This window comes from Salminus brasiliensis, chromosome 24, assembly GCF_030463535.1.
Source record: "Salminus brasiliensis chromosome 24, fSalBra1.hap2, whole genome shotgun sequence".
NCBI lineage: Eukaryota > Metazoa > Chordata > Actinopteri > Characiformes > Bryconidae > Salminus > Salminus brasiliensis.
In genome coordinates, this window is record NC_132901.1 from 22,056,409 (window position 1) to 22,080,200 (window position 23,792).

Consider the following 23,792-nt stretch of genomic DNA (forward strand, 5'->3'; position numbering starts at 1 on the left):
GTGCTAAAGGAGGCCCCTGTGGAGTACAGTGAATCGCATGCATGGTTATGAGTAGATTAGCTGCCCTTTTGTCCTTTTGCCTTAAGCATTTGTGGCGAGTTCCACCCGTCTCAGAAGCCCCATTACACCTCGCTATCATAGACTTGTTGTTTTAGCCTCCATAAACCTGCACCCACAATGAAGACTGGCGGATTTGCCCAAAGGACAGGCCAAGTAAACAGCAATGGCGTGAACCTGGATTTCTTGTTTCATTTGTTTGGCTGGCTTTGACTCGCTTTGACTCGCTTCAGCCCGCGCTTTGTTTATTGGCTGCTTGATTGGGAGGCACTTAATTATGCCACACTCCAAACTGCAGGTTTCCCAGGCAATAAGCTTCTTGGCAGGAGAACTAGGTGGAGGGAAGTGGCAGAGACGCACTCTGACTTCTTAAGCAAGTCCCTATGACTCGCATGATTAAGACTCACGACTCCGAAGGTTGGAAGAAGTTTACTGTTTACTAAGAGGCTGCCATCTCTGAGGCGCAGGGTCCTCTTCAGCTTGTTACAACCCCTTTGCCTAAAACCACTGAAGACTGAGGCATCACAGCCGTTGGTCAGAGCTTAATCCTAGCACAGGTAATGATCAGCACAGCCAGCTTTTCTTCTGCTCCACAGTGTCCTGATATTCCCAGAGCTTTCCTAAAGATACAGAAACCTATGGAAACAACTTACTCTATACTGTACTGTTTCTTCTGAAATCAAAAGAGTTTATCCTGTCTTTTGCTAGGGTTAGGATTTGATTGCAGTCGGCGACCTAAGCATTAGTGAGGTCAGGTTGTTGGAGTCACCACCTCACCTCATCCCCAACTCCGCAACTTGTCCCAACAGTACTGGATTGAGCACCACCATCATGCTCATCATTCCCATCGATGCTGGGGGGCTTTATACCCCTCTCGCCCACGCCTGGCAGTACTTCTCTACGACCGTTTGTGGAAGGGGTGTCCGTAAACTGGGACTGGGACAGATAGGGTGCTTGATTAGGCTGACCCAACAGCATCCTTGGTTCTTCCTAAGCTCCAATGTTCTCTTAGAGCATGCTCTGCTATGCCTACTAAACAGTTGGTTGGTTCGTAGCTTGGCTCCAAAAGACAGCATCGTTTTTCAGAGTATAGAAAATAGTGTCCCAAATTCAGCACAGTGAGTTCAAAATCTGGTCACTCTTAAAGAGACTCCTCTATGTCTCTCCACACTGGTCTGAAGACAAAGGAGAATTTGAAGGACTACAGGAGAGGTAGACTCCAACAGAGGTCCCCAGGGCTAAAGACAGCCAGGTTCCAGAGCAGAACCCTGTGACCCAGCTTAGTATGGTAGTCACCAGTGTTAGCATGCCATAGCGCTCATTCCCTCTCTCTTTCTCTCTCAAGGGAAGGCTGAGGACAGGTAGACTTTAATAATAACACCAGTCCAGCGAGGGGATGTAGGGTCCCATGGCCATGACAAATCCCAAGCACTGAATCAAATCCACTCTCCTCTACACTTGTCAGAAGTGTCGAGTCTAAGAAAGTGTGAAAGACTAATGCACTGCCACTAAATGTCAAATGAGCAGATTGGCAGTGATAGGGGAACAATGTGCAGCCATTGTCCAGCTTTTAAGAGGTGATTCACTCTCTGTAGGCTTGTCTTAACCCTCCAGCGTTTATTTTACTATGAAAAAGTTCATTATGTATGAGTTTTTTTTTATTAATTTATTTTTTAAGCATGGTCTTTTTCTATACCAAAAACCAGAATACACCAACAACATGCTTGACATTTTAGCACTCCTAAGTCCCATGTGGCAAATAATAGGGATGTCCCAATCTGATCCAGTGATCCAGGGCCGATCCAGGCATTTATCAGGTATCAGCTTTTAAGGTTCCCGATTATTTTGTCCTCTAGGTGCTATTAACCCCTGGAACCCTTGGTTTATTGTTTAGTTGTTAATCCTAATGCAGGGCCCACTGTGAATTAGGCTATTTGGTAACTGGTCTGGTGGAGTCCCACAGGGTTCTGTTTTAGGGCCTATAAAACTGATGTTAATCGTGACATAGTGTTGTGGTTATGAAAGTGAAGAAGTGCGAGCTCACACACAAGGATCTAACAGGCTACTAGACATGATCCTCAGCTGCAGCAGATGATGAACTTCTCATTTTGTTGAAAACTTCCCTAGACAGAGTTCATCTGTGGCATTATTTCGGTGAGCAAAACAAACTGTGATTTTACCAGTTAGCAGCCAAAACAGAAGCCAAAGGTATCTTCTAATTCTGACTCTCCATTCCACCTTAACAAGTGCAGCCATTACATTGCATGTACATTTCAACAGCAGAATGCAACTGCTGCATTATTTAGGGTGGAATGGAAAGTTCGGGGTAGAGGAACAACTTTAGCTTATAGTTAGCTCAGAGCCTCGCTGTAAATGTGTTGCAGCAGGCGGCTCACAGAGCAGCAGGTAAGGAGTGTGTTAGTTAATCTGTCAGAAGAGGATTTAAGCTCTTCACTCCATAAAATGTTGGTCTATTTCTGCTGTTTTTTCTTTATGTCTTTGTGTTTTTCTGATTATGTAAAGCACTTTGAATTGCCACTGTGTCTGAAAGGTGCCATACAAATAAACTTGCCTTGCCTTGTAGCCTTTATTTTTAAGAGAGTACAACTGTCTGGACTTAAACCTACAAATCTGATTAGTTGCGGCCCACCCTCCCTGTTTACAGCCAAAGAGCCTTCTGGATTTTTACAAGTGGGACCACACAGTGGGGATTTGTAGGGAAGCGCTTGCATGGACGTGCTTAGCGGCCTGTGCCTGCACCTCCCCGGCGGGCTGCTCTCCTCCGTCCTGGACGTGCTGACAGGCTGATTTATTTAAGCTCTGTCTCGGGCCAGCGTTGGGAATAGCTGAAACCAGTCAAGCAAACATCCTATCCTCTTTCTTCCCCCACGCTCCTCTTCTGAGATGTCCTGCGATGGAAGCAAAATGCCTTACTTAGTGGTGATGACACTCTTTGCCCACTTTTTGCCCATTTTACCTTTCCTGTTCATCAGCGGCCACAGTTGAACCCTACAATGGGATCGAACAAAAAGCCCTACCTGTGAGGAAATGGCTGATGAAGTGAGGATGGTTGAATGAAAGGTCAGAATAGAAGGTTCAGTATTTACTTCAAAAGGGAGTTATTTCGAGAGCACCTGGAGAATGGACATGCCGTAATGGAAATAATAAATAAGTAAAGCAGGTTTTAAAATTATTGTCCAGGTTCCTTCCCCTGGGTTAGCCACCACCAAATCCAGTTACCATGTCTTACCATGCGAAGTAAGGCTCCTCATAGCATCGCTGGACGGTTGCAGACACTTGGTGAAGAACGAAGGTCCATCACACTGAACAATTATCAGTGAAATGAGTGAAATTACATTCATTCAAACTGAATTTCCTCACAATGAACGTTTTCACTATGCAGACGCCCATTGGCCCAATGGCGGAGTGGACCCTTCTTTGGACTCTGTGGCATTGTTGAGATGTTGTTGTGTCCTTGCTTTGTTGTCTTGATTGTGTTTTTCTTAATTGTCTTCGATTACGATTATTTTTTTATCTCAAGTCACAATAGATTTGGTTTTTATTGAGTTTCTGGGCTTCTTCATCTCCTCAGTGTTGGCCTTCACCGGTTCCATGTTATTTTGGTCCTCATAACATCTTTGGACAGTTGAACACATTTGGAGAAGAGCGCTGACTGCCAAAAGGACTAGTATCATTATTTTTTCCTAACTGAACTTAGAGTAGATTTGGTTTTTATTGACTTTCTGGGCTCCTCTGGAAGCCCAAGTAGTGTTTATTTTCTTTCTTTCTTTCTTTCCTCATCTCCTTAGTGTTGCCCTTAACCAAATCCATATCTTTTCTGCTCCTCATAACATCATCGGACAGCTGAACACGAGTTTGAGTGCTGAATGCTAACAGGACTAGGATCATTTGAATCAGTTGAGTTTCTGTACAGGTTTGGAAGCCCAAGTACAGTTTTTTTTTGCTTTAGATTTTGGCCTTTACCAAGTCTACACCTTTTCTCTTCTTAACTCAAGTCACGATAGATTTGGTTCCTTGGAGTTCCTGATCTTCTTGGGACGCCAAAGTAGTGCATATGTGCTTCAGCTTTTATCCCCTCACAAACCCCATGCCTTTTGTGCTCCTCATAACATCACTGGACAGTTGGACACCTCTGGAAAAGAGTGCTGGCTGCCAGGAGGACTACCTGGGCCATTAGTCTTCTTAATTCAAGTCACAATAGATTTGGGTTCTTGGACTTGGACCTGCGCTCTTCAGAAAGTACTGTTTTTTTGCTTTAGATTTCAGCAGGGAATCTTCTCAGTGTTGGTCTTCACAACCTTCTGCTCGTTATGGTGCAACTGGACAGCTAAACACACTTGTAAAAGAGTGCTGACTGCCAGGATGGACTGCCTGGGTCATTCGTCTTAACTCAAGTCACAATAGATTTGGTTTTATTGAGTTCCTGGACTCCTTGGGAAGCCAAAGTAGTGCTTGTGTGCTTCAGATTTTGGCCAGTTGTCTCCTCAACATTAGCCTTCTACCTATTTCATGTCTTTTTAGTTCCTCTTAACATTTGGAGAAAAGCACTGCTTTCCTAAAGGACTGCCTGAATCATTACTTACTCCCTTACAATAGATAGATATCCTGCACTGCTCATGAAGCTTCAATGGTTAACTGTTGGTGCTGTGAGACAGGTGAATGTTTTTGAATTGCGATTGGTTTGAAGGACCAGAAATGACATGGAACTGGTGAAGGCCAACACTGAGGAGGTAATTGGACAAAATCTGAAGCACAAAAGCACTACTTTGGCTTTCCAAGAAACTCAGAACCTCAATAAAACCAAATCTGTTGTGATTTGAGAAGAAGAATAATCTCAATTAAGAAAATACAATCAAGAGAAAAATAGGGTCAACTTGTAGAAGCAAGCAAGGACACATCATCTTCTCAACAATGCCTCAGAAACGGTGGTTGAGTCCAAAGAAGGGACCGCTCCCCCATGGTTGATCTGGCTTGATCAGCTCTTTTCTTTCTGGCCAGAACCCTAATGACCTTTAGCATGAGCACTGTCCCATTTTGAGGAATCTGGCTGGAGAATAGGCCAGCTATAGGACTTTGTTGAAGCAACACAAAAACTGCCCACGAAGTTCTTTCAATTTTGATTGAGGCTTTATTAAATGATAAGAGCTTTATCTAATGCTCACAAACAACGGAAACTTCATCCAAGTTTAAATCACGAGCCATGCCGCTTTGCCATCAGCAGCCGGAATCAGAGAGAGCACAATTTAGAGCGTAATTGGCCACGCTCTCCACAGATGGGTAGGTGGCGCTCTCTTCCCTCATCACTCTTGAATCAATGTTGGCCAGCACAGGCTGTCTGTTAGCTGGTGTAGAGAGCGTGTCAGCTGCACGGTGATGCTGCAATGGTGGCGGTTTAAAAAGAGGCTCTGACTGGCTTTGCATGTGTCAGTGGAGACCGAAGTGTTAAGTCCTTACCCTCCTAGTGTCCCAAACTGGGAGAAACTTTTTTAAAAATGATAAGCAAATGGAGGCAAAAAAGAAAAGCTTCACCCTTTAATTGGAATTCAAATATAAAATGTTTTACAGGCTAAGTAAAAAATGAGCTTTGCCGCTGTTGGTGCAGACTACCGGTGCAGACTACCGGTGCAGACTACCGGTGCAGACTTCATAGCAGGCACTTTTTACCATCTTCTACCACTTTGCAGTGTGAACATGCTTACTTTTAGAGTGCTTCTGAAGATGAGACAGGCGGCTAAAAAGCTTCGCCGATACTTTCTCTACATTAGAACACATTGGAATCAGAGCTCAAATGAAAAGCCTAAAAATCAATAGTTCTTTTGTAAAAGGCCAAAAAAAAATCTCTGCTCTCTCTCCCTCTTTCTTTCTCTCTGACTCTCCCATCTGATCTTTTCGTCTTCAGTGCAACACTTAATGTCTCTCTGGGAAACTCATGAATATTAGCCTGGCAGTCCGTTCGGCCTCACGCCGGCCGCCTCTTTGGACAGCGAAGAGAACGCATGCCACAGTGGAGGAGCGCTTCTTTAGATAATTGCAATTACTCGCTTTGGCTGGACGCTGCCGCTTGGCCCTTGCCCAGCTCAGGCTATCAAGTCTTGGAATGCTGGGCAGTTCTGGCTCCGGTCCAGCACACGTGCAGGTAGATGGTGTTCAGGCTGGAGGGTAGAGGGCAGAACAGGGCTGAATTTAGCAGCAGGGAAAGCCCAAGCACTTCCCTCCCAACAGAAACTGCACTCAGGGAATCATTTACCTGCAAATGAGCCGAGCTCTGCTCACCACCCCACTCTCTCCACTCGCCCCACTTTCTGCTTATCTCTGCTCTGGTGGTTCTCACCTGGTGGGAACAGGTTTGCAGGTTTGTTAGTTTAGGTTTCACCCTTATTATTTTTCAGCTGGTAATCAAAAAGTTGACTTCAAATCGTGAGTGAGAAGCACTTCTGGGACCACATTCACGAGAGCGAATAGAAGGAAGCGGTGTGGTTGGTGTGGCGCAACAGATAGCACCACTACCTGCCAGTGAGCTACCACACCATGTGGGAGACTGGGGTTCGATTCCCAGCCTGGGTGACTATGCTGTGCTACACCAATAAGAGTCATTGGGCAAGACTCCTAACACTACATTGGCCCTCCTCTGTAATACCAGTAACATTGTAAGTCACATTTTCTTAACATTCTTAAATAAACTATATGTCCATATGTGTGTGGACACCGTCTTCTAATGATTGCATTCAGCTACTGTAAGCTGCACCCACTGCTAATTCCAGGTGTGGGCACCAGAGAGGTATAAACCCCTCTGGTGATCAACCAACATCCTGTTCTCGCTAACGCTCTAATGCAATCAAATCCTCACATCAATGCTCTTCCAAAACCTAGTAGAAAGTCAGAGAGACTTATTATTTATTATTTATTCCCTTGACTTCAAAAGAAACAATGATTGAGTAGGTGTCTCAATACTTTTGTCCATATAGTTTATTTTCTTAACCTCACAGTAGGCTCAGATTTCTCTTATAATGTAAGACATTGCACCTCTAAAATGCAGACTTTCTGTAGCTGAATTACTAGAATTAATGTCTAATTTAACCCTTTGAAGTCTACCAACGTTCTGGGGTCTCACATTTAATGTTTCTGTTAATATCTTGAGTAAGGAGACAGCGATTCATGATGTGTTTTTAAAGCACAGAATAGTTCACAGCTCTGCTCTTATGATGATGGATCTCATTGTCCTCATAGTGAACCAGTCCCAAATAAGAAAACACTGGTCAAGGTCAGAAACTTTGTGAAAACTGCTTAAGTGGGTTTTAGAAAGGAATTTTGATGGATGAGGCCCATTCACGAACCTCTCAGTGTTTTATCTCAAGATTCTTTTTTAGAAAAGCTTTTGAGAATCCAACTTCTGGTTCTTTATAGCTCAAGAGCCTCCTATGAAATGCTCTACACAAAGCATGAATCCCCTAGAACAGCACATCCAAGCCAGGAACCGTTTAGACTTTCAGGAGCACGTACTGAAGCATGGCTGTCCTGTACAATACAGCCTAAAAAACACTGGTACTTTATGACCTAATATAAATCTGGCTGTTCGTCTTTACATGTACATGTCTCAGAATATCATGATGAACAGAGCAATAGAAAACCCTCAGAAATGACTGAGTTAAGTTTAGGGGGTGCCAGTCTGGAGATACCAGGTTATGCTCCTTCTCTCTGCCCCAACCACACACTCTTTTTCCCCTTTGTTTGCCTTTTACTCTGACAGACAGACAAGACACGTAGAGCCCCTCCCGCTCTTTCTCACACACGTATACACTCTCACACACTCTCAAAGGCAGACAATCCATCAAGGCATTCAAAGCTGTCATGAGTAAAAAGGCAGAAGAGGGCCGTAAGCAGGGATCCTCTAATGCAGATTCGATTTACCTCCATTCACCTCCCAAACGGGTGACACAAGAACAGCACAGGCCGCCTGCCGATATGCCTCTGCTTCAGTGGCATCTGCCAACAGGCATCTGTCAATTTACCCCCATCGCCACATCCCCACCCCTCCAGCCCACCCCCCCTTCCTCACTGAGCTCTGATCCCATTCGTTCCCGTCAGAAAGAAAGCAAGAGCAGTTGCTTGTAATACCACTTCCGTATTGTTAGCAAACAGGATTGACACGCTTATTAGCAGCTTTTTTTTTTTGACAGCGCCGCCTGCGATGCCGGCGAATTAGAGTAAACTTTGAGGACAGTTGGCTGCTGCGTGGTGTCGCATGTGAGGAGATGGAAAGGATGAATGAGTGGGATGAGGAGAGGGGCTGGAGGGGGCAGGTGGATTGCTTTATTGCTGAAATGACTTGTATGTCATTGCTTATCGTTCTCCCACCTCATTAGAGAACCCACACTACTGTTACTTGCTCCTGTACCCTACTGCTATGTGCATGATAGCTGCGGTGATCATAACGTCGCGATCATTTTGGGGCCATTGTCCGGTTGGAGCACCCATTTGTGACCAAATTTCATTGTGTAGCTGTTTCGTTTGAAGGTATCCTGAGGAACGCCAGCCCCGGAACTGACGGCTTGGTGCTCCCACCACCATGCTTAACAGTCGGTACAGTGTTCTTGAGGTGGAATGCCTGCTCAAAGCTCCTCCAAACATACTTTTAGTCCCTGACAATGAAACTGTCCCCCAGAATGCTTTTTTTTTCCTTTGCCCATGTGTTCAGCTACAAACATCACTCAAGCTTGAAGCTTGAACTGGTGGCAACTTCTCAGTCCTTGGCTGTAGACAGTAATGCTGGTGTTCCAGTAGCTTCCAGTTAAGGCCAGGACTATGCCTGGGTGGTCCTTGTCTAGCTAGTATGACCATGTATGACCACCCTTTTTATGTGGAAACCACCTGTAGCCAATCATGATCACTAACAGGACGTTGAGAAGCCTTGGCCTCACTTGGGGAACCTTTAGCACCACTTAATTTTCACCAATTAATTATTACCACCAATTAATGATCTGAGTGGGTGTAGATCTCTGTATTTGAAATCAGAAAACGTAAAAAATAAAAAATAATACCCTACTGGCTCAGTAACGCTATGATATCCATACCCATGAACTTTATAGATTTGCATAGTTGCAGTTAGATCTCTGAATATGCCTGTGTAGTAGCAAGCCTTTCTAACCTATTGAAATTTCTCTCACACTCCACCAGTCTGAGCGAGACACACTCTACGATGTTTAGCTCAGGTAGGAGGGTCCCTGTCAATGGCCTGGTGTAAATTAGGCGGTGAGGCGGTGTGTTTTAGCACGGCCATCTGCTGCTTTAATTACACAATGAGACGCTGCCTGTGTATCGATACATGCCGCTAATGGCTCAGCCACACACTGCCACTCCTGTAATGAACCTTTGCCCAGTCTAGATATTTAGCCCTAACGAGGATGACTCCCCTGCAACACTGCAGTGCGGCCAGCCAATCAGCAGCGACTAATACAACGGCTCCCAATTAGCCGCCCGTTGACATTTCAGGGTAATTGTGTTTTCGCGACTTCCGACTTATTACTTGAATTATTCAGAGCGGAGCGGAGCCCCGGTTTCACCTGTACATCAGGCCTCCATGCAGGGGTGGGCAGAGACAAGGACAGGCCAGGTCAATGTTAACATGTGCTTCACACTGCCCAGTACGCATTCCAATTCTAATCAAATCAGTGCTTTCAGCCCTAAAATAAAAAAAATAAAAATAAATAAATAATACAGTCTTCTATTAGTGGAACGTTTATGTCCTCAATTTATAAATTCATGTCAGAAATACTTTATTACAAAATAAACAGTTACAGAAATGTGCAGCAAATCATTGATTTCCATTTATTAAATGTTTTAGATATCACTGCTTTTCTACTTTGTGCCAGACTTTAAAATTTCTCCAATAAAATGATAAATAGTGATCACTTCTATTAAATAATTACAGTGTATGTTTTTAATAAGAGCTTAAAAGTGAATAAAGACCCATAATGTATTAATTATGTTCATTAACTAATTAACTTCTGCATATTTCAACAATATATTACCATCCTCAGCATTACGGTCATTACCGCAACAGCTTTTGATTATTTTATGAAAATGGAAAAAGCTGTTGCGATAATGACAATAATACTGAGAATGGAAGTGTTTTGTGTAATATACTGTTCAAGTTTTGCATATTTTAAACAATATATTACCATCCTCAGCATTACGGTCATTACCGCAACAGCAGTTTTGTTTTTTGTACAGGACTCAACATCTGTAATGAGCGTAATGTTGAGGATGGCAGAATATTGTTCACAATATGCAAAAGTTGTACAATCTATTAAACAATATTCTGCTATTCTCACCATTACTGTAATTACTACAACAGCTTTTGATTTCTGTAGGGCTTTTTGTCAAGTTAACCCTTATATATGTTGTATCCATGGAAACAGGGAGCACATGTTTCCGCATATTTCAATCTGGTGTCTGGAAAAGTGAATAATTTTAGTCTTTATTCCTCCTGATCCCGGAGTAGATTTCTTTAGCATCACTACCATCTATACCGTTAGGCCATATTTACACTGTACTGAAATATGAAGAATTTCTCAAATCTGACTTAATGTCAGTATGGGTGTATGGGTAAAAAAATGTGTGTTTCAGGGTGGTTGAAGGGGTGGGGTGGGTGGGGGGTTGGGGGGTCTGGGTAGTCGAACCCCATGTTCTCCATGCAGCCAAATAACAAATAGCAATCTAACACTCGAACGAGCCCTAACCCTCTGTACATATTTTGCCCTGACATTGGCTTCTCAAGCCAGGCATGAAATCCCCCACTACTGATAGCTGAAGACATGAACAGCAGCGGGGGAGAGGATTGGCTGGTGTGTATGTGTGTGTATGGTGTGTGTGTGTGTGTGTGTGTGTGTGTGTGTGTGTGTGTGTGTGTGTGTGATTCAGCGGGTTTATTTGCTCGTGTCCAAATGCCAGGATTTGCACAAGCGAAAGGCGAGACTGCCTCGTTGTTCGTGTAAGGTCATGCAGGATTTGAACCAGCCTGATGAGCCAATATCTCACCAATATCTCTCTCTCTCTCTCTCTCTCTCTCTCTCTCTCTCTCACCCAGGTGGCCAATCTTGCATGCTCCATCTCCAACAATGAAGAAGGAGTGAAGCTGGTGCGCATGGCTGCGACACAGATAGACAGCCTGTGTCCCCAGGTAAACATCCTGAAGAACCTCTTTGTTCTCCATCTCCACCTTCCCTTTCCTTTAGAACTCTTTTCAGTGTCTTTCATGAGAACCGGCGAAAAGATGGGATTTCCAGTTTGCCGTCGCCTGCCATCCCCTGCTAGTAAGACAGAAAATTGGGATCCTTTTGGGGTCCTTGCCTTGTTGGAACACCTAATTGTGTCCATGTGTCAGCTGTCCGGTTGATGGGTTGCAGGGTTGAAGGTATCTTGGTGATAGGCAGCAAAACAGCCACAGAGCCTGATGCTACCACCACCCGGCTTAACAGCTGGTTTAATATAGGCAATATAAAAATTCATGTATGTAATAAGAAAAGCCAATATTTGATTTAAGAGGTTAGAAAGGAGGACAAAAGGAATAAAGCAGCTTTTCTTCATATAAACATAAATAACATTGATTAAATGGAAATAATTTTGTCTGTATTGTACCAACTGTTAAGCCTGGTGGTGGTAGCAGCCTTTTTAGGCCGGAGTCAGGGAAAAAAGAAAAAAAAAAAAAGGCTGAGGAAAGGAGACGAGGAGGGGAAGACCCCTTGTTATGGCAGTTTAGTGTGCTTTGGGTGTGTTTGATCGCTCTCCTTCCTCTGATCTAACGTATCTTGAGACGCCTCGTTGCCCGTCAGACACTCTAAAGGCTTTCTTACACTTCAGGCTTGCACTGTAAATGGACAGAGCTGTCGAATGTGAATAATACAAGCGGCTTCAAGCTTAGTCTATTTATTTATTTATTTATTTATTTATTTATTAATTATTTGACATGCTCTAGCAAGGCATAACCGTAATACCTCTCATTTTATCATTCTGAAAGCATGCATGGTATCAGGATCCTGAGGAACTGCTGGAGTGCCATTGTGAAAGGCTCTTACTGAGTGTGGGCTGAAGTCTCCTGTTGAGAACAAATGTACTTGGCCGCATGTTCCAAATATTTTTATTCATTTTCGCTTTGCATAAGTCCATACTGTAGAAGAAAGCAGGCGCAGCTCTCCACAGCAAGATACATTTAATAGGCAACAGCTTGTTTTTTTTTATATGACAGAATGATGGTACTGTTATAGAAACAACAGTGAGAGATGCCCAGGAACAGAGATAAAAATGAGATCTTTGGCTAACAGTAATTTAGTGTGTATTGGCCTGTTAATAAACAAATAAAGCCATAAAATAAAGCATAGAGCGTCTCATATCTCGCAGTGGACTTGCACTGTAGAAGACTTTTGATGTATGTATATTATGATGTACGCTCATTAACAAAGACACGCATAGATTTCCATACACAGTTAGGTCTCAGGAAGATGATTATTCGCTGGGTCTTGCCACAAGAGGGCATAGCAGAGACACCCCCCGCCCGCTGTCCTATTAAAAAAAGGCTGTCGGAGGCTACTTTTGGGTAGTGTACCTCTTGGTAGAGAGAGATCATTGGCTGCTAGACACGCTTCTACGGCGCACTCAAAGACCTTCTGGCCAGCTGACCGACGTTGAGAGGAGGAGCTCACATATGTGCAGGCCACTTGCGGCCACGTGTTGCCTCTCATGGCAGGGCTTTCAACTCGCCCATACGCAGCAATAAGGGTTTCCCAGGAACCAGCTGGGATGCCAGCTTTTGCATCCTAGGTAGAGTGCAGGATCTGCAGGCCCAGCTGCTACATCTGTTGGCAAATGTTCTGCTGGATGTCATAGGGAACCTGTATGCCTTCATGCCCAACCGTGTCTCATCTTGTATCCAGGCCGGAGGCGGCCCAACAGAGCACTACAGCCTCCTTTCAATTGTGCAGTTTTCATACAAATATACTTATTATTTTGTGTCATTTTTCATATTTTATCTGAATCCAAAGGCAGCGGTTGTTCTTTACATTGTGTCAAAATATAATGAAAAATGGACCAATAGAAATTCTCCAAAATGGCTTGATGATGATTATTATTATTATTATTATTTATTTGATCTATTAAAATTAAATTTTTTACCTTGTCCTGTAAAGTTGCCGTTTTGGAGATACAGAGGTAACTGACAGTCACTTACCCTGCCCCAAATGCTGCTCATGTTCTGGTCTTTCTGGTCACCCTGACCTACTTGTCACATCTACACAGGTCATCAACGCTGCCCTGACACTGGCCGCACGCCCCCAGAGCAAGGTGGCCCAGGACAACATGGACGTGTTCAAAGATCAATGGGAGAAGCAGGTGCGCATTCTGACCGAGGCCGTGGACGACATCACCTCCGTGGACGACTTCCTCTCTGTTTCAGGTAACCGTGGGAAAAGTCAGCTTGAGTCTTTCACCACAGTTTGAGAGAAACATTTAATGGACAAAAGTATTGGGACACCTGCACGTTCATTGTCTCTTCTGAAATCAAAGGTATTAAACACAGAAGTTATTTTGGTTTTGTTAAAGCATCTTTATTAATGCTCCAGTTGCCCCCATTGCTGACACAGATGCACAAATGCACAGGCACACCACTAGTCTCCCTGAGAAAATAAGTATTGCCAATAGAATAGAACTCTCTGGAGCAGATAAACATAAAGACTGTTGGCGCCATGCTGCATAATGCCAGGTGTGGGCTAGAGGGGTAGTATAAAGCCCTCCAGCATTGAGCTGTGAAGCAGTGGAAGAACAGAGTTCTCAGGAATGATGGATGGTGCTCCATCCAAGGAAGTTGGGGATGAGGTGTGGTGGTGATCATCCAACATCCTGACCTCACTAGCGCTCTTTTGGTGCTGAAGACAATCAGATCCTCACAGCAATGCTTCTCCAAAATCTAGTAGAAAGCCTTCTTCCCTGGACAGTAGAGACAGTTACTCCAACAGCAGCAGGATCAACTCTTTATTAAAAGCCTTTTCATTTGGGCAGAAACATTGAATGTGCAGGTGTCCCAATACTTTTGTCCATTTATATATATATATATATATATATTTATGAGCTGACATATCATCGTATGCACAGAAGCACCCATTACACACAGCCACACACATTTCCTTCATAATGAAGTACTTTCTTCATCTTTAGCTCCAGACCTTCCTTGTTTATTTGTTTGTACGTTGTGCAAAATGTCCCGTTTTGTCTCGAAACATTCAAAAGGCCTCTCCCTGTCTTGCGTCAACTCTGTTGATTAAATCAAACCTAATTAAAAGGCGCGTTTCAGGCTATATGCAGTCGAAATGTTTGCAGCCGCTCACAACAATGGCTGGCAAAATGAGCTCCTTTTAAGTGATGGCTCCAGCTTCCATTGCTAATGAGCGCCATGCAGAAGCCTCTTTGTGATGTGGGCTCGCAGGGCTTAATGAGGTCTGCTCTTGTGTGCATCTTTAAAGAGGCTGCAGTTTTTCACCTACAGAATCCCTCTCGCTTTACCACTCCCCATCTCTCCACTCCTGGGGGTGCATCTGTTTCCCCACCACCTCTAATCATCAGCCGCCACCACCATCGCCATCACGCCTGCGTCAGCTGCTCCTCTCTTCTCCCTCTTTTATTCTCCATCTCTCTGCCTGTCTCTGTGCTCATTCTCTCTCTCTCTCTCTCTCTCTCTCTCTCTCTCTCTCTCTCTCTCTCTCTCTCTCTCTCTCTCTCTCTGTCCCTCGTCTTTTGTCTCTTGTCTTTCTCTCCCTCACTGATTCTCCCGCTCTTTTTTTTTTCTTCCTTGCTCTCTCTTTAGTTAGTTGTCACACTCTCTCTCTCTCTCTCTCTCTCTCTCTCTCTTTTCCCATTTTATCACTCTCTAGTCTATCCTTACTTCTCTCTCTATGACTCACCTATGATCTCACTGCTTCCTGTCTCTCTCCCATGTCACTGTCTTGCGCTCTTTCTTTCTGTGTGTGTGTGTGTGTGTGTGTGTGTGTGTGTGTGTGTGTGTGTGTGTGTGTGTGTATATATATATATATATATATCACATCTTCCTATACACACACACGTCTCTCTGTCTTTGTCTCTCTCTCCCATGTCACTGTCTTGCGCTCTTTCTTTCTCTCTCTCTCTGTGTGTGTGTGTATATATCACTTTACTTCTTCCCACACACATCTCTCTGTCTTTGTCTCTCCATCACTGTCTCACTTCATCTTTTCTCTTCTTCGTCAATGTTGTTTTCTTGCTCTCTCTCTCTCATATATATAAAATGTATGTATGTATATGTCTCTCTATTACTCATTTCTTCCTCTTTCTCTTCTGTCTTACTCTCTCTATATGTTTGTCTTTAGTGTCTCTCTGTGACTCTCTGCTTCCTCTCTCTCTCTCTCTCTCTCTCTCTATATATATATATATATAATGTCTCTCTGTCTCTCTTACTTTTTGTATATGTCTCTGTCTTTCAGTGTCTCTCTATTACTCTTGGTCTTTGTTGCTGTCTCTTTGTAAACTTGTTCAGTAAGTTTAGTTCTACTGTTAGTTCATTATTTTTAAATAAATGATAAAAAAATGGGAGGTTTACAGTCTGTCAGAGGAAACCGTGGATAAGCTTTATCATTAAACTTTATCATTAAAAAGCTTTCAACTCCTACCCCTCTCTCTTTCCTATAGAGAACCACATTCTGGAGGATGTGAATAAGTGTGTGATCGCGCTGCAGGAGGGCGACGTGGACACTCTGGACCGGACGGCAGGTGCGATTCGAGGCCGGGCGGCTCGCGTGGTTCACATCATCAACGCTGAGATGGAGAACTACGAGCCAGGCGTTTATACCGAGCGCGTTCTGGAGTCCATCAAACTGCTCTCTGAAACCGGTGAGACGACAACACACTGACCAGAACACCTGTCCTGCATTCAGTACACCGTGCACCACTGACTGTGCTGTTGTTTAAGGAGCAGCAGTTAGACCGTAGGGTCACCTGAGAGCTGTGAAACTACACTGCATAAAAACCCAGAGTAAATTTACCTTCCCCTCACAGCTCTGTCTAACTGCCTGCTTGTCAAGAGACTCAGGAGAATAGGAGGGCCGGTGATAGAGGGGATTACTGACCTGCAGATGTGGATAAACAGTGAACAGATTGGGGGGGAGGAGCCACAGACTAAAGTCTTACACAGTATTCAATCAGGTTCGGCTGCATTTACTGATGATATTGAGACAAAGTTAAAATGTGAGTTAGGAGAACTTTAAAGTGAAAGAGTGATAAAGAGACATAGAAATACAGAGAGACATGTGTACAAAGAGAGAGAGAGAGAGCAAGGCAGCAACAAAGAGGAGACAGAGACATACATATATATGAGAGAGAGAGAGAGAGAGAGAGAGAGATGGAGAGACAAAGATATAGAAAGACAGAGACATGTACAGAGCGAGACACACACACACACACACACACACACACAGTGAGTGAGTTCTGAAGTGTGTATCTTCACTCGTGTCTGCTCGACCACACTCGCTGTAGCGGAGAGGGGGACTGTTAATGAGCTGATTATCTGGATCAGGTGTGTGAGAGCAGGCTACTGTACGCTGTGTATGGCTGTAGCTTCAGGCCCGGTGTGAAGGTACGTGGTGAGGTAATGGCTTTCGGTTGCAGGGCCAGGCACTCGCTGAATACCAAGCGGCTGCGTGGAATCTGATCCATAGCGGAAGAAAAATGGGGCATGAAATCAGCAGCCCTGTAGTAAAATACTGTGAAATTCTGCAGCAGAAGTGAGGAAGAAAGTAGAGGGTTTACTACACACACAGCCTAGACCCCCAGAGCCCGGTTCATTACAGTCAACAAGACTCCTGTATATACACACACACCATCCCATACCTCTAACTACCGCACTGAGAGAGAGAGAGAGAGACATACAGTTGTTAAGAATGGGAGAGAAAGAGGACGTAGAAGGGTATACAGGTAAAGGGAGAGAGACAGAGGGAAATATGGGTAAAGGGAGAGAGACAGAGGGAATAGAAAGATAGAGCGGTAGAGAGAGAGGAGGAAAGATGATATTTTAACGACAGACAGATGGAGAGACAGACAGTACCAACAAGATCAATAGAAAAACAGTAAAAGAGAGAAAGGTGTTAAGACAGAGAGACAGTACAATAGAGGGAGAGAGAGGGAGAGTGATAGGAACTGTGGAGAGCGAGAGAGAGATAATAATAAAGAGACAATAAAGGTAAAGACAGTAAAGATGGAAAGAGAGAGAGACAGTAAAGAGAGGGAGAGAGATATATACAGTAAAGATGGAGAGAGAGAGAGACAGTAAAGAGAGGGAGAGAGGAAGATAGATATATACAGTAAAGATGGAGAGAGAGAGAGACAGTAAAGAGAGGAAGAGAGATGTATATACAGTAAAGATGGAGAGAGAGAGGGATGACAGAGACAGTAAAGGTAGAGAGCTAGCCAGTGAAGGTAGAGTGTGTGTGAGAGAGAGAGAGAGAGAGAGAGAGAGAGAGAGAGAGACAGTAAAGGGAGGGAGAGAGAGAGAGAGAGAGAGAGAGAGAGAGAGAGACAGTAAAGATGGAGAGAAAGATGGAAAGAGAGAGAGAGAGAGACAGTAAAGGTAGAGCGAGAGAGAGTAAAGGTAGAGTGAGAGAGACAGAGAGAGAGACATTAAAGGTAGAGAGCAAGAGACAGAGTGAGACAGTAAAGGTAGAGTGAGAGAGACAGTAAAGGTAGCGAGTGAAAGACAGAGAGAGAGACAGTAAAGGTAGAGAGCAAGAGACAGAGATAGACAGTAAAGGTAGAGTGAGTGAGACAGTAAAGGTAGAGTGAGTGAGACAGTAAAGGTAGAGTGAGTGAGACAGTAAAGGTAGAGTGAGTGAGACAGTAAAGGTAGAGTGAGAGAGACAGTAAAGGTAGAGATAGTAAAGGTAGAGAGAGAGAGACAGTAAAGGTAGAGTGAGAGAGACAGTAAAGGTAGCGAGTGAAAGACAGAGAGAGAGACAGTAAAGGTAGAGAGCAAGAGACAGAGATAGACAGTAAAGGTAGAGTGAGTGAGACAGTAAAGGTAGAGTGAGTGAGACAGTAAAGGTAGAGTGAGTGAGACAGTAAAGGTAGAGTGAGAGAGACAGTAAAGGTAGAGATAGTAAAGGTAGAGTGAGAGAGAGACAGTAAAGGTAGAGTGAGAGAGACAGTAAAGGTAGAGAGCTAGAGACAGAGAGAGAGACAGTAAAGGTAGAGAGCTAGAGACAGAAATAGACAGTAAAGGTAGAGTGAGACAGCAAAGGTAGAGATAGTAAAGGTAGAGTAAGAGAGACAGTAAAGGGAGAGTGAGTGAGGCAGTAAAGGTAGAGTGAGGCAGTAAAGGTAGAGTGAGGCAGTAAAGGTAGAGTGGGACAGTAAAGGTAGAGTGAGAGAGACAGTAAAGGTAGAGCGAGAGAGACAGTAAAGGTAGAGTAAGAGAGACAGTAAAGGGAGAGTGAGAGAGAGACAGTAAAGGTAGAGTGAGGCAGTAAAGGTAGAGAGAGGCAGTAAAGGTAGAGAGAGACAGTAAAGGGAGAGAGAGAGAGAGAGACAGTAAAGGTAGAGCGAGAGAGACAGTAAAGGTAGCGAGTGAAAGACAGAGAGAGAGACAGTAAAGGTAGAGAGCAAGAGACAGAGATAGACAGTAAAGGTAGAGTGAGACAGTAAAGGTAGAGATAGTAAAGGTAGAGTAAGAGAGAGACAGTAAAGGGAGAGTGAGAGAGACAGTAAAGGTAGAGTGAGGCAGTAAAGGTAGAGTGAGACAGTAAAGGTAGCGTGAGAGAGAGACAGTAAAGGTAGAGTGAGACAGTAAAGGTAGCGTGAGAGAGAGACAGTAAAGGTAGAGCGAGAGAGAGACAGTAAAGGTAGCGAGTGAAAGACAGAGAGAGAGACAGTAAAGGTAGAGAGCAAGAGACAGAGATAGACAGTAAAGGTAGAGTGAGGCAGTAAAGGTAGAGATAGTAAAGGTAGAGTAAGAGAGAGACAGTAAAGGGAGAGTGAGAGAGAGACAGTAAAGGTAGAGAGAGACAGTAAAGGGAGAGAGAGAGAGAGAGACAGTAAAGGTAGAGAGAGACAGTAAAGGTAGAGAGAGACAGCGAGAGACAGTAAAGATAGAGCAAGAGAGAGTAAAGGTAGAGATAGTAAAGGTAGAGTAAGAGAGAGACAGTAAAGGGAGAGTGAGACAGTAAAGGGAGAGTGAGACAGTAAAGGGAGAGAGAGAGAGAGAGAGAGAGAGAGAGAGAGACAGTAAAGATAGAGCAAGAGAGAGTAAAGGTAGAGAGAGAGAGTGAGAGAGAGACAGTAAAGGTAGAGTGAGAGAGTAAAGGTAGAGTGAGAGTGAGAGAGTAAAGGTAGAGTGAGAGTGAGAGAGTAAAGGTAGAGTGAGAGAGAGACAGTAAAGGTAGAGTGAGAGAGAGACAGTAAAGGTGGAGTGAGAGAGAGAGAGTAAAGGTAGAGAGTGAGTGAGAGAGAGAGAGAGTAAAGGTAGAGTGAGAGCGAGAGAGAGTAAAGGTAGAGAGTGAGAGAGAGAGAGAGTAAAGGTCGAGAGAGAGAGAGTAAAGGTAGAGAGTGAGAGAGAGAGAGAGTAAAGGTCGAGAGAGAGAGAGTAAAGGTCGAGAGAGGTTTAAGGTGACTCCTCCTGTATTGTTTTTGGTTTTTGTCTCCTCTGGCTCTCGTACTGTATTCCCAGATTTCAGGAGGAAGCAATTTAGGCTGTGACAGACACCAGCACCAACACACTCACACACACTCACGCTCCCGCCGCGCATCCAGCGCTTTCAAACACACACTCCGTCACTGATGAGAGAGAAAGAGAGAAAGCAGAAAAGCAGAAAGCGGCTTTTATCTCCAGAGCTGTGGTGTAGCAAACGAGGAGGAAGAGAAAGCGCGAGCTGACAGTTTTGTCTTGTGATGTAGCTGTTGTGTCGGCGCGCGACTGCACTATTGTCTGAAATCAACAAGTGCGCTTTCTGGCTGGAAAATGAGCGGCGCGCTGCCTGACAGTGCGCTTTACAGTAAATCACAAGCCTTCGACAAGCCTGCGTCGGGCTGTCTGTTTGGAAACACTGGGCTGGAACAAAAAAGAAAAGGCAAATTAGAAGAAGAGTTTGGGCCGAGAAAAGTGTTATTATATGCATAATTACAGTTATTACGGCCTGTTACATATTTATTACACGTTTATTACACTATTAAGCCACTTTTATTGCTGTAAACAGCGGAACCTTGTAATTAGGGAGAGGAAGAGAAGACACAGGTGGCTCTGTTGTGTTCTGAAGAAGGCGGGAGTCTTTTGAAGTCATTTAGATAAACATTGCTTCATCCTGCTCATCTCTTAGCCCACCTGCTACCAGCTCTGCCTCTCTCCTAGCTGCTACAAACAATAGCCTAAGACTCTCTCTCTCTCTCTCTCTCTCTCTCTCTCTCTCTCTCTCTCTCTCCTCGCTCGCTCGCTCTCTCTCTCGCTCTCTCTCTCTCGCGCGCTCTCTCTCTCTCTCTCGCTCTCTCTCTCTCTCTCTCTCTCTCTCTCGCTCTCTCTCAGCAGAAATATTACCCTCGCTGCCCCTCTTTATGAGGTACCTTCAGTATTAGGTACCCTTATTCTCATTAAGTGCCAATATTTACATATATATTATATTTAACTTTCTATTATAACTATTTTACATACATATATTTATAATAAATGAAATAATAAACAACTATATTTTCATTAATAGGGCGAGAGGCCGAGGGAAATATGGGTAAAGGGCGAGAGGCCGAGGGAAATACGGGTAAAGGGCGAGAGGCCGAGGGAAATACGGGTAAAGGGCGAGAGACAGGGAAATACGGGTAAAGGGCGAGAGGCCGAGGGAAATATGGGTAAAGGGCGAGAGACAGAGGGAAATATGGGTAAAGGGCGAGAGGCCGAGGGAAATATGGGTAAAGGGCGAGAGGCCGAGGGAAATATGGGTAAAGGGCGAGAGACAGAGGGAAATACGGGTAAAGGGCGAGAGACAGAGGGAAATATGGGTAAAGGGCGAGAGACAGAGGGAAATATGGGTAAAGGGCGAGAGACCGAGGGAAATACGGGTAAAGGGCGAGAGGCCGAGGGAAATACGGGTAAAGGGCGAGAGGCCGAGGGAAATACGGGTAAAGGGCGAGAGGCCGAGGGAAATATGGGTAAAGGGCGAGAGGCCGAGGGAAATATGGGTAAAGGGCGAGAGGCCGAGGGAAATATGGGTAAAGGGCGAGAGACAGAGGGAAATATGGGTAAAGGGCGAGAGACAGAGGGAAATATGGGTAAAGGGCGAGAGGCCGAGGGAAATATGGGTAAAGGGCGAGAGACAGAGGGAAATATGGGTAAAGGGCGAGAGACAGAGGGAAATATGGGTAAAGGGCGAGAGACAGAGGGAAATACGGGTAAAGGGCGAGAGACAGAGGGAAATACGGGTAAAGGGCGAGAGACAGAGGGAAATACGGGTAAAGGGCGAGAGGCCGAGGGAACCCACTTGACTTGGCTTGAAATATGGGGTGAAAAAAAAAAAAAAGGGTGAGAGACCCATGCAACACCCCCGACACTAATGAGGGCAAAACAAACACTCCCAGCCAGCCACACCTCCTTTTCGAACTGACGCTGATGCCACCTGGAGGGAAGTGCTGTATACCCAGCTCTGATGCACCAGCTAGCAGTGATTTTGAGGCATGATTGCTGGTGTCAGACAGGGTAGTTTGAGTATGTCTGCAACTGCTGAACACCTGGGATTCTAAGCATGACAGTTTCTAGAGAGAACACATCCAAAGAGTGGCAGTCCTGCAGGCCGAAACACCTTCATAGAGGTCACTGGAGAAGGGCCAGACTGGTTCAAGCTGACAGAAAGGCTACCGTAACTGAGAGCAACCAAACATGAGGCGGATGTGCTCCAACAGCAGAAGATCAGGTTGGGTTCGAGACACATCTGTCTGCTAAGAACAGAAAGCTGAGGATGCAGTGGAGACAGGCTTAACAGAACTGGACCAGAAAAAATTTAGCCTAGTCTGGAGAAGCTGTTTCTTCTGAGGCACATAGATGATGGGGTCAGAATCTGGCTGGTAGTATGTAGTGTTCCTAATAAAGTGCTCGTAAGTGTATAATATTATGTTTGCATTGCAAAGCCTTTTGGTAAAGGTTTTGGCCCCTACATTTTAGGCAAAAGTTTGTGGACACCACTGTACGAGTCAAATGTATTGGATGTGTGTTTGCCCCAAACATCTTTTTGGCACCCCACACCTATACCATAGCAACACCCATACCATAACATCTATACCATAGCAACTAGTCAGCATTTCGTCAGCTGCACTGTCAGTCTGCGTTTCCTTTGTCCCCTACATTTTAGCCAAAAGTTTGTGGACACCTCTCAAAGATCCAAAACCACATATACCATAGCAACCAGTAAGCACTACGTTAGCTGCACTGTCAGTCTGTGTTACCTTTGGCCCCTACATTTTAGCCAAAAGTTTGTGGACACCACTGTACGAACCAAATGTATTGGATGCGCTTTTGCCCCAAACATCTTTTCGGCACCCCACACCTATACCATAGCAACACCTATATCATAGCAACCAGTAAGCACTACGTTAGCTGCACTGTCAGTCTGTGTTACCTTTGGCCCCTACATTTTAGCCAAAAGTTTGTGGACACCACTGTACGAACCAAATGTATTGGATGCGCTTTTGCCCCAAACATCTTTTCTGCACCCCACACCTATACCATAGCAACACCTATATCATAGCAACCAGTAAGCACTACGTTAGCTGCACTGACATTCTGCGTGTCCTTTAGGAAATGCACTTTTCTCGTTATGTAATGATATCATTTATTAATCTGTGCTCTATTGTTTTCATTATTTACTCTCGGTAGCACAAGATCTCTGGTGAACAGTGGTAATCAGTGGGTTGGAAAGAATTGTGTCGGGTAATGATCGATCCCTGGTGTCTTTCTGGAATTTATTTATTTGTTTATTTGTTGTTTGCTGCTTCTGTGAGTACAGCAAGGAAAAGAATGCAATAGTAGAACTGTGAGAGAGATTTCTCACGGCTGAAACAAGTGGAGGGGGAAGTCCTGAGATGAATCTGTGTAATATCACGCTAACCGTACTCCACTCTCCGTACGTCACTTTGTGAGATTGTACACATTAACAAGCAGAACTTAAGGGACACGGCTTGTATTTTTCAAGCTGGCTCCATCTTTAAAGTGATGCTTTGGTGAACAGTAATCACGGTTTGCCCCTCACTCCAGATGGAGCTCATCAGCTAGGACCTGTTTAGTGTCTGAAGTTTGCTCCTTTAGCTTAGCCCTGAGATTCTAATGAGGCTAATGTAGCTAACTGGCAATAGAAGCACCATCAGTTAGCTCACTGAAATCATCATGCACTTACCTCCGACTGTGCTGAGCTGTTGAGTAACTGTGAATAGACTCAGCAGTGGAGAGTGGAAGGCAGTTGTGGCTCAGTGGTTCGAGTGCCTGGTTATTAATCATCACATGGTTGTCGGTTCAATACCCAGGTCGTCCAAGCCCATGACCCTGTGCTCTAACCCCAGCTTTCTAAGCTGGGACACGTGAAGAGAAGAATATAAGACATATAAGAGCGACAACAAGAAAGGCACTTACACTAATATGTCCAAATATTTGTGGACAGCCTTTCTAATTAATTCATTCA

General features: G+C 44.5%; 1 protein-coding gene across 1 annotated transcript in view; it reads left to right on the forward strand.

Annotated features, from left to right (window-relative positions):
* ctnna2 (catenin (cadherin-associated protein), alpha 2) overlaps window positions 1-23,792 on the forward strand; it is a 566,064-nt gene that overhangs the window by 510,075 nt on the left and 32,197 nt on the right. Inside the window, exons 10-12 of the mRNA XM_072669925.1 lie at window positions 11,165-11,257; window positions 13,369-13,525; window positions 15,787-15,987. Of these exons, the coding sequence (XP_072526026.1) occupies window positions 11,165-11,257; window positions 13,369-13,525; window positions 15,787-15,987 (451 nt within the window). The remainder of the gene's footprint in view (window positions 1-11,164; window positions 11,258-13,368; window positions 13,526-15,786; window positions 15,988-23,792) is intronic.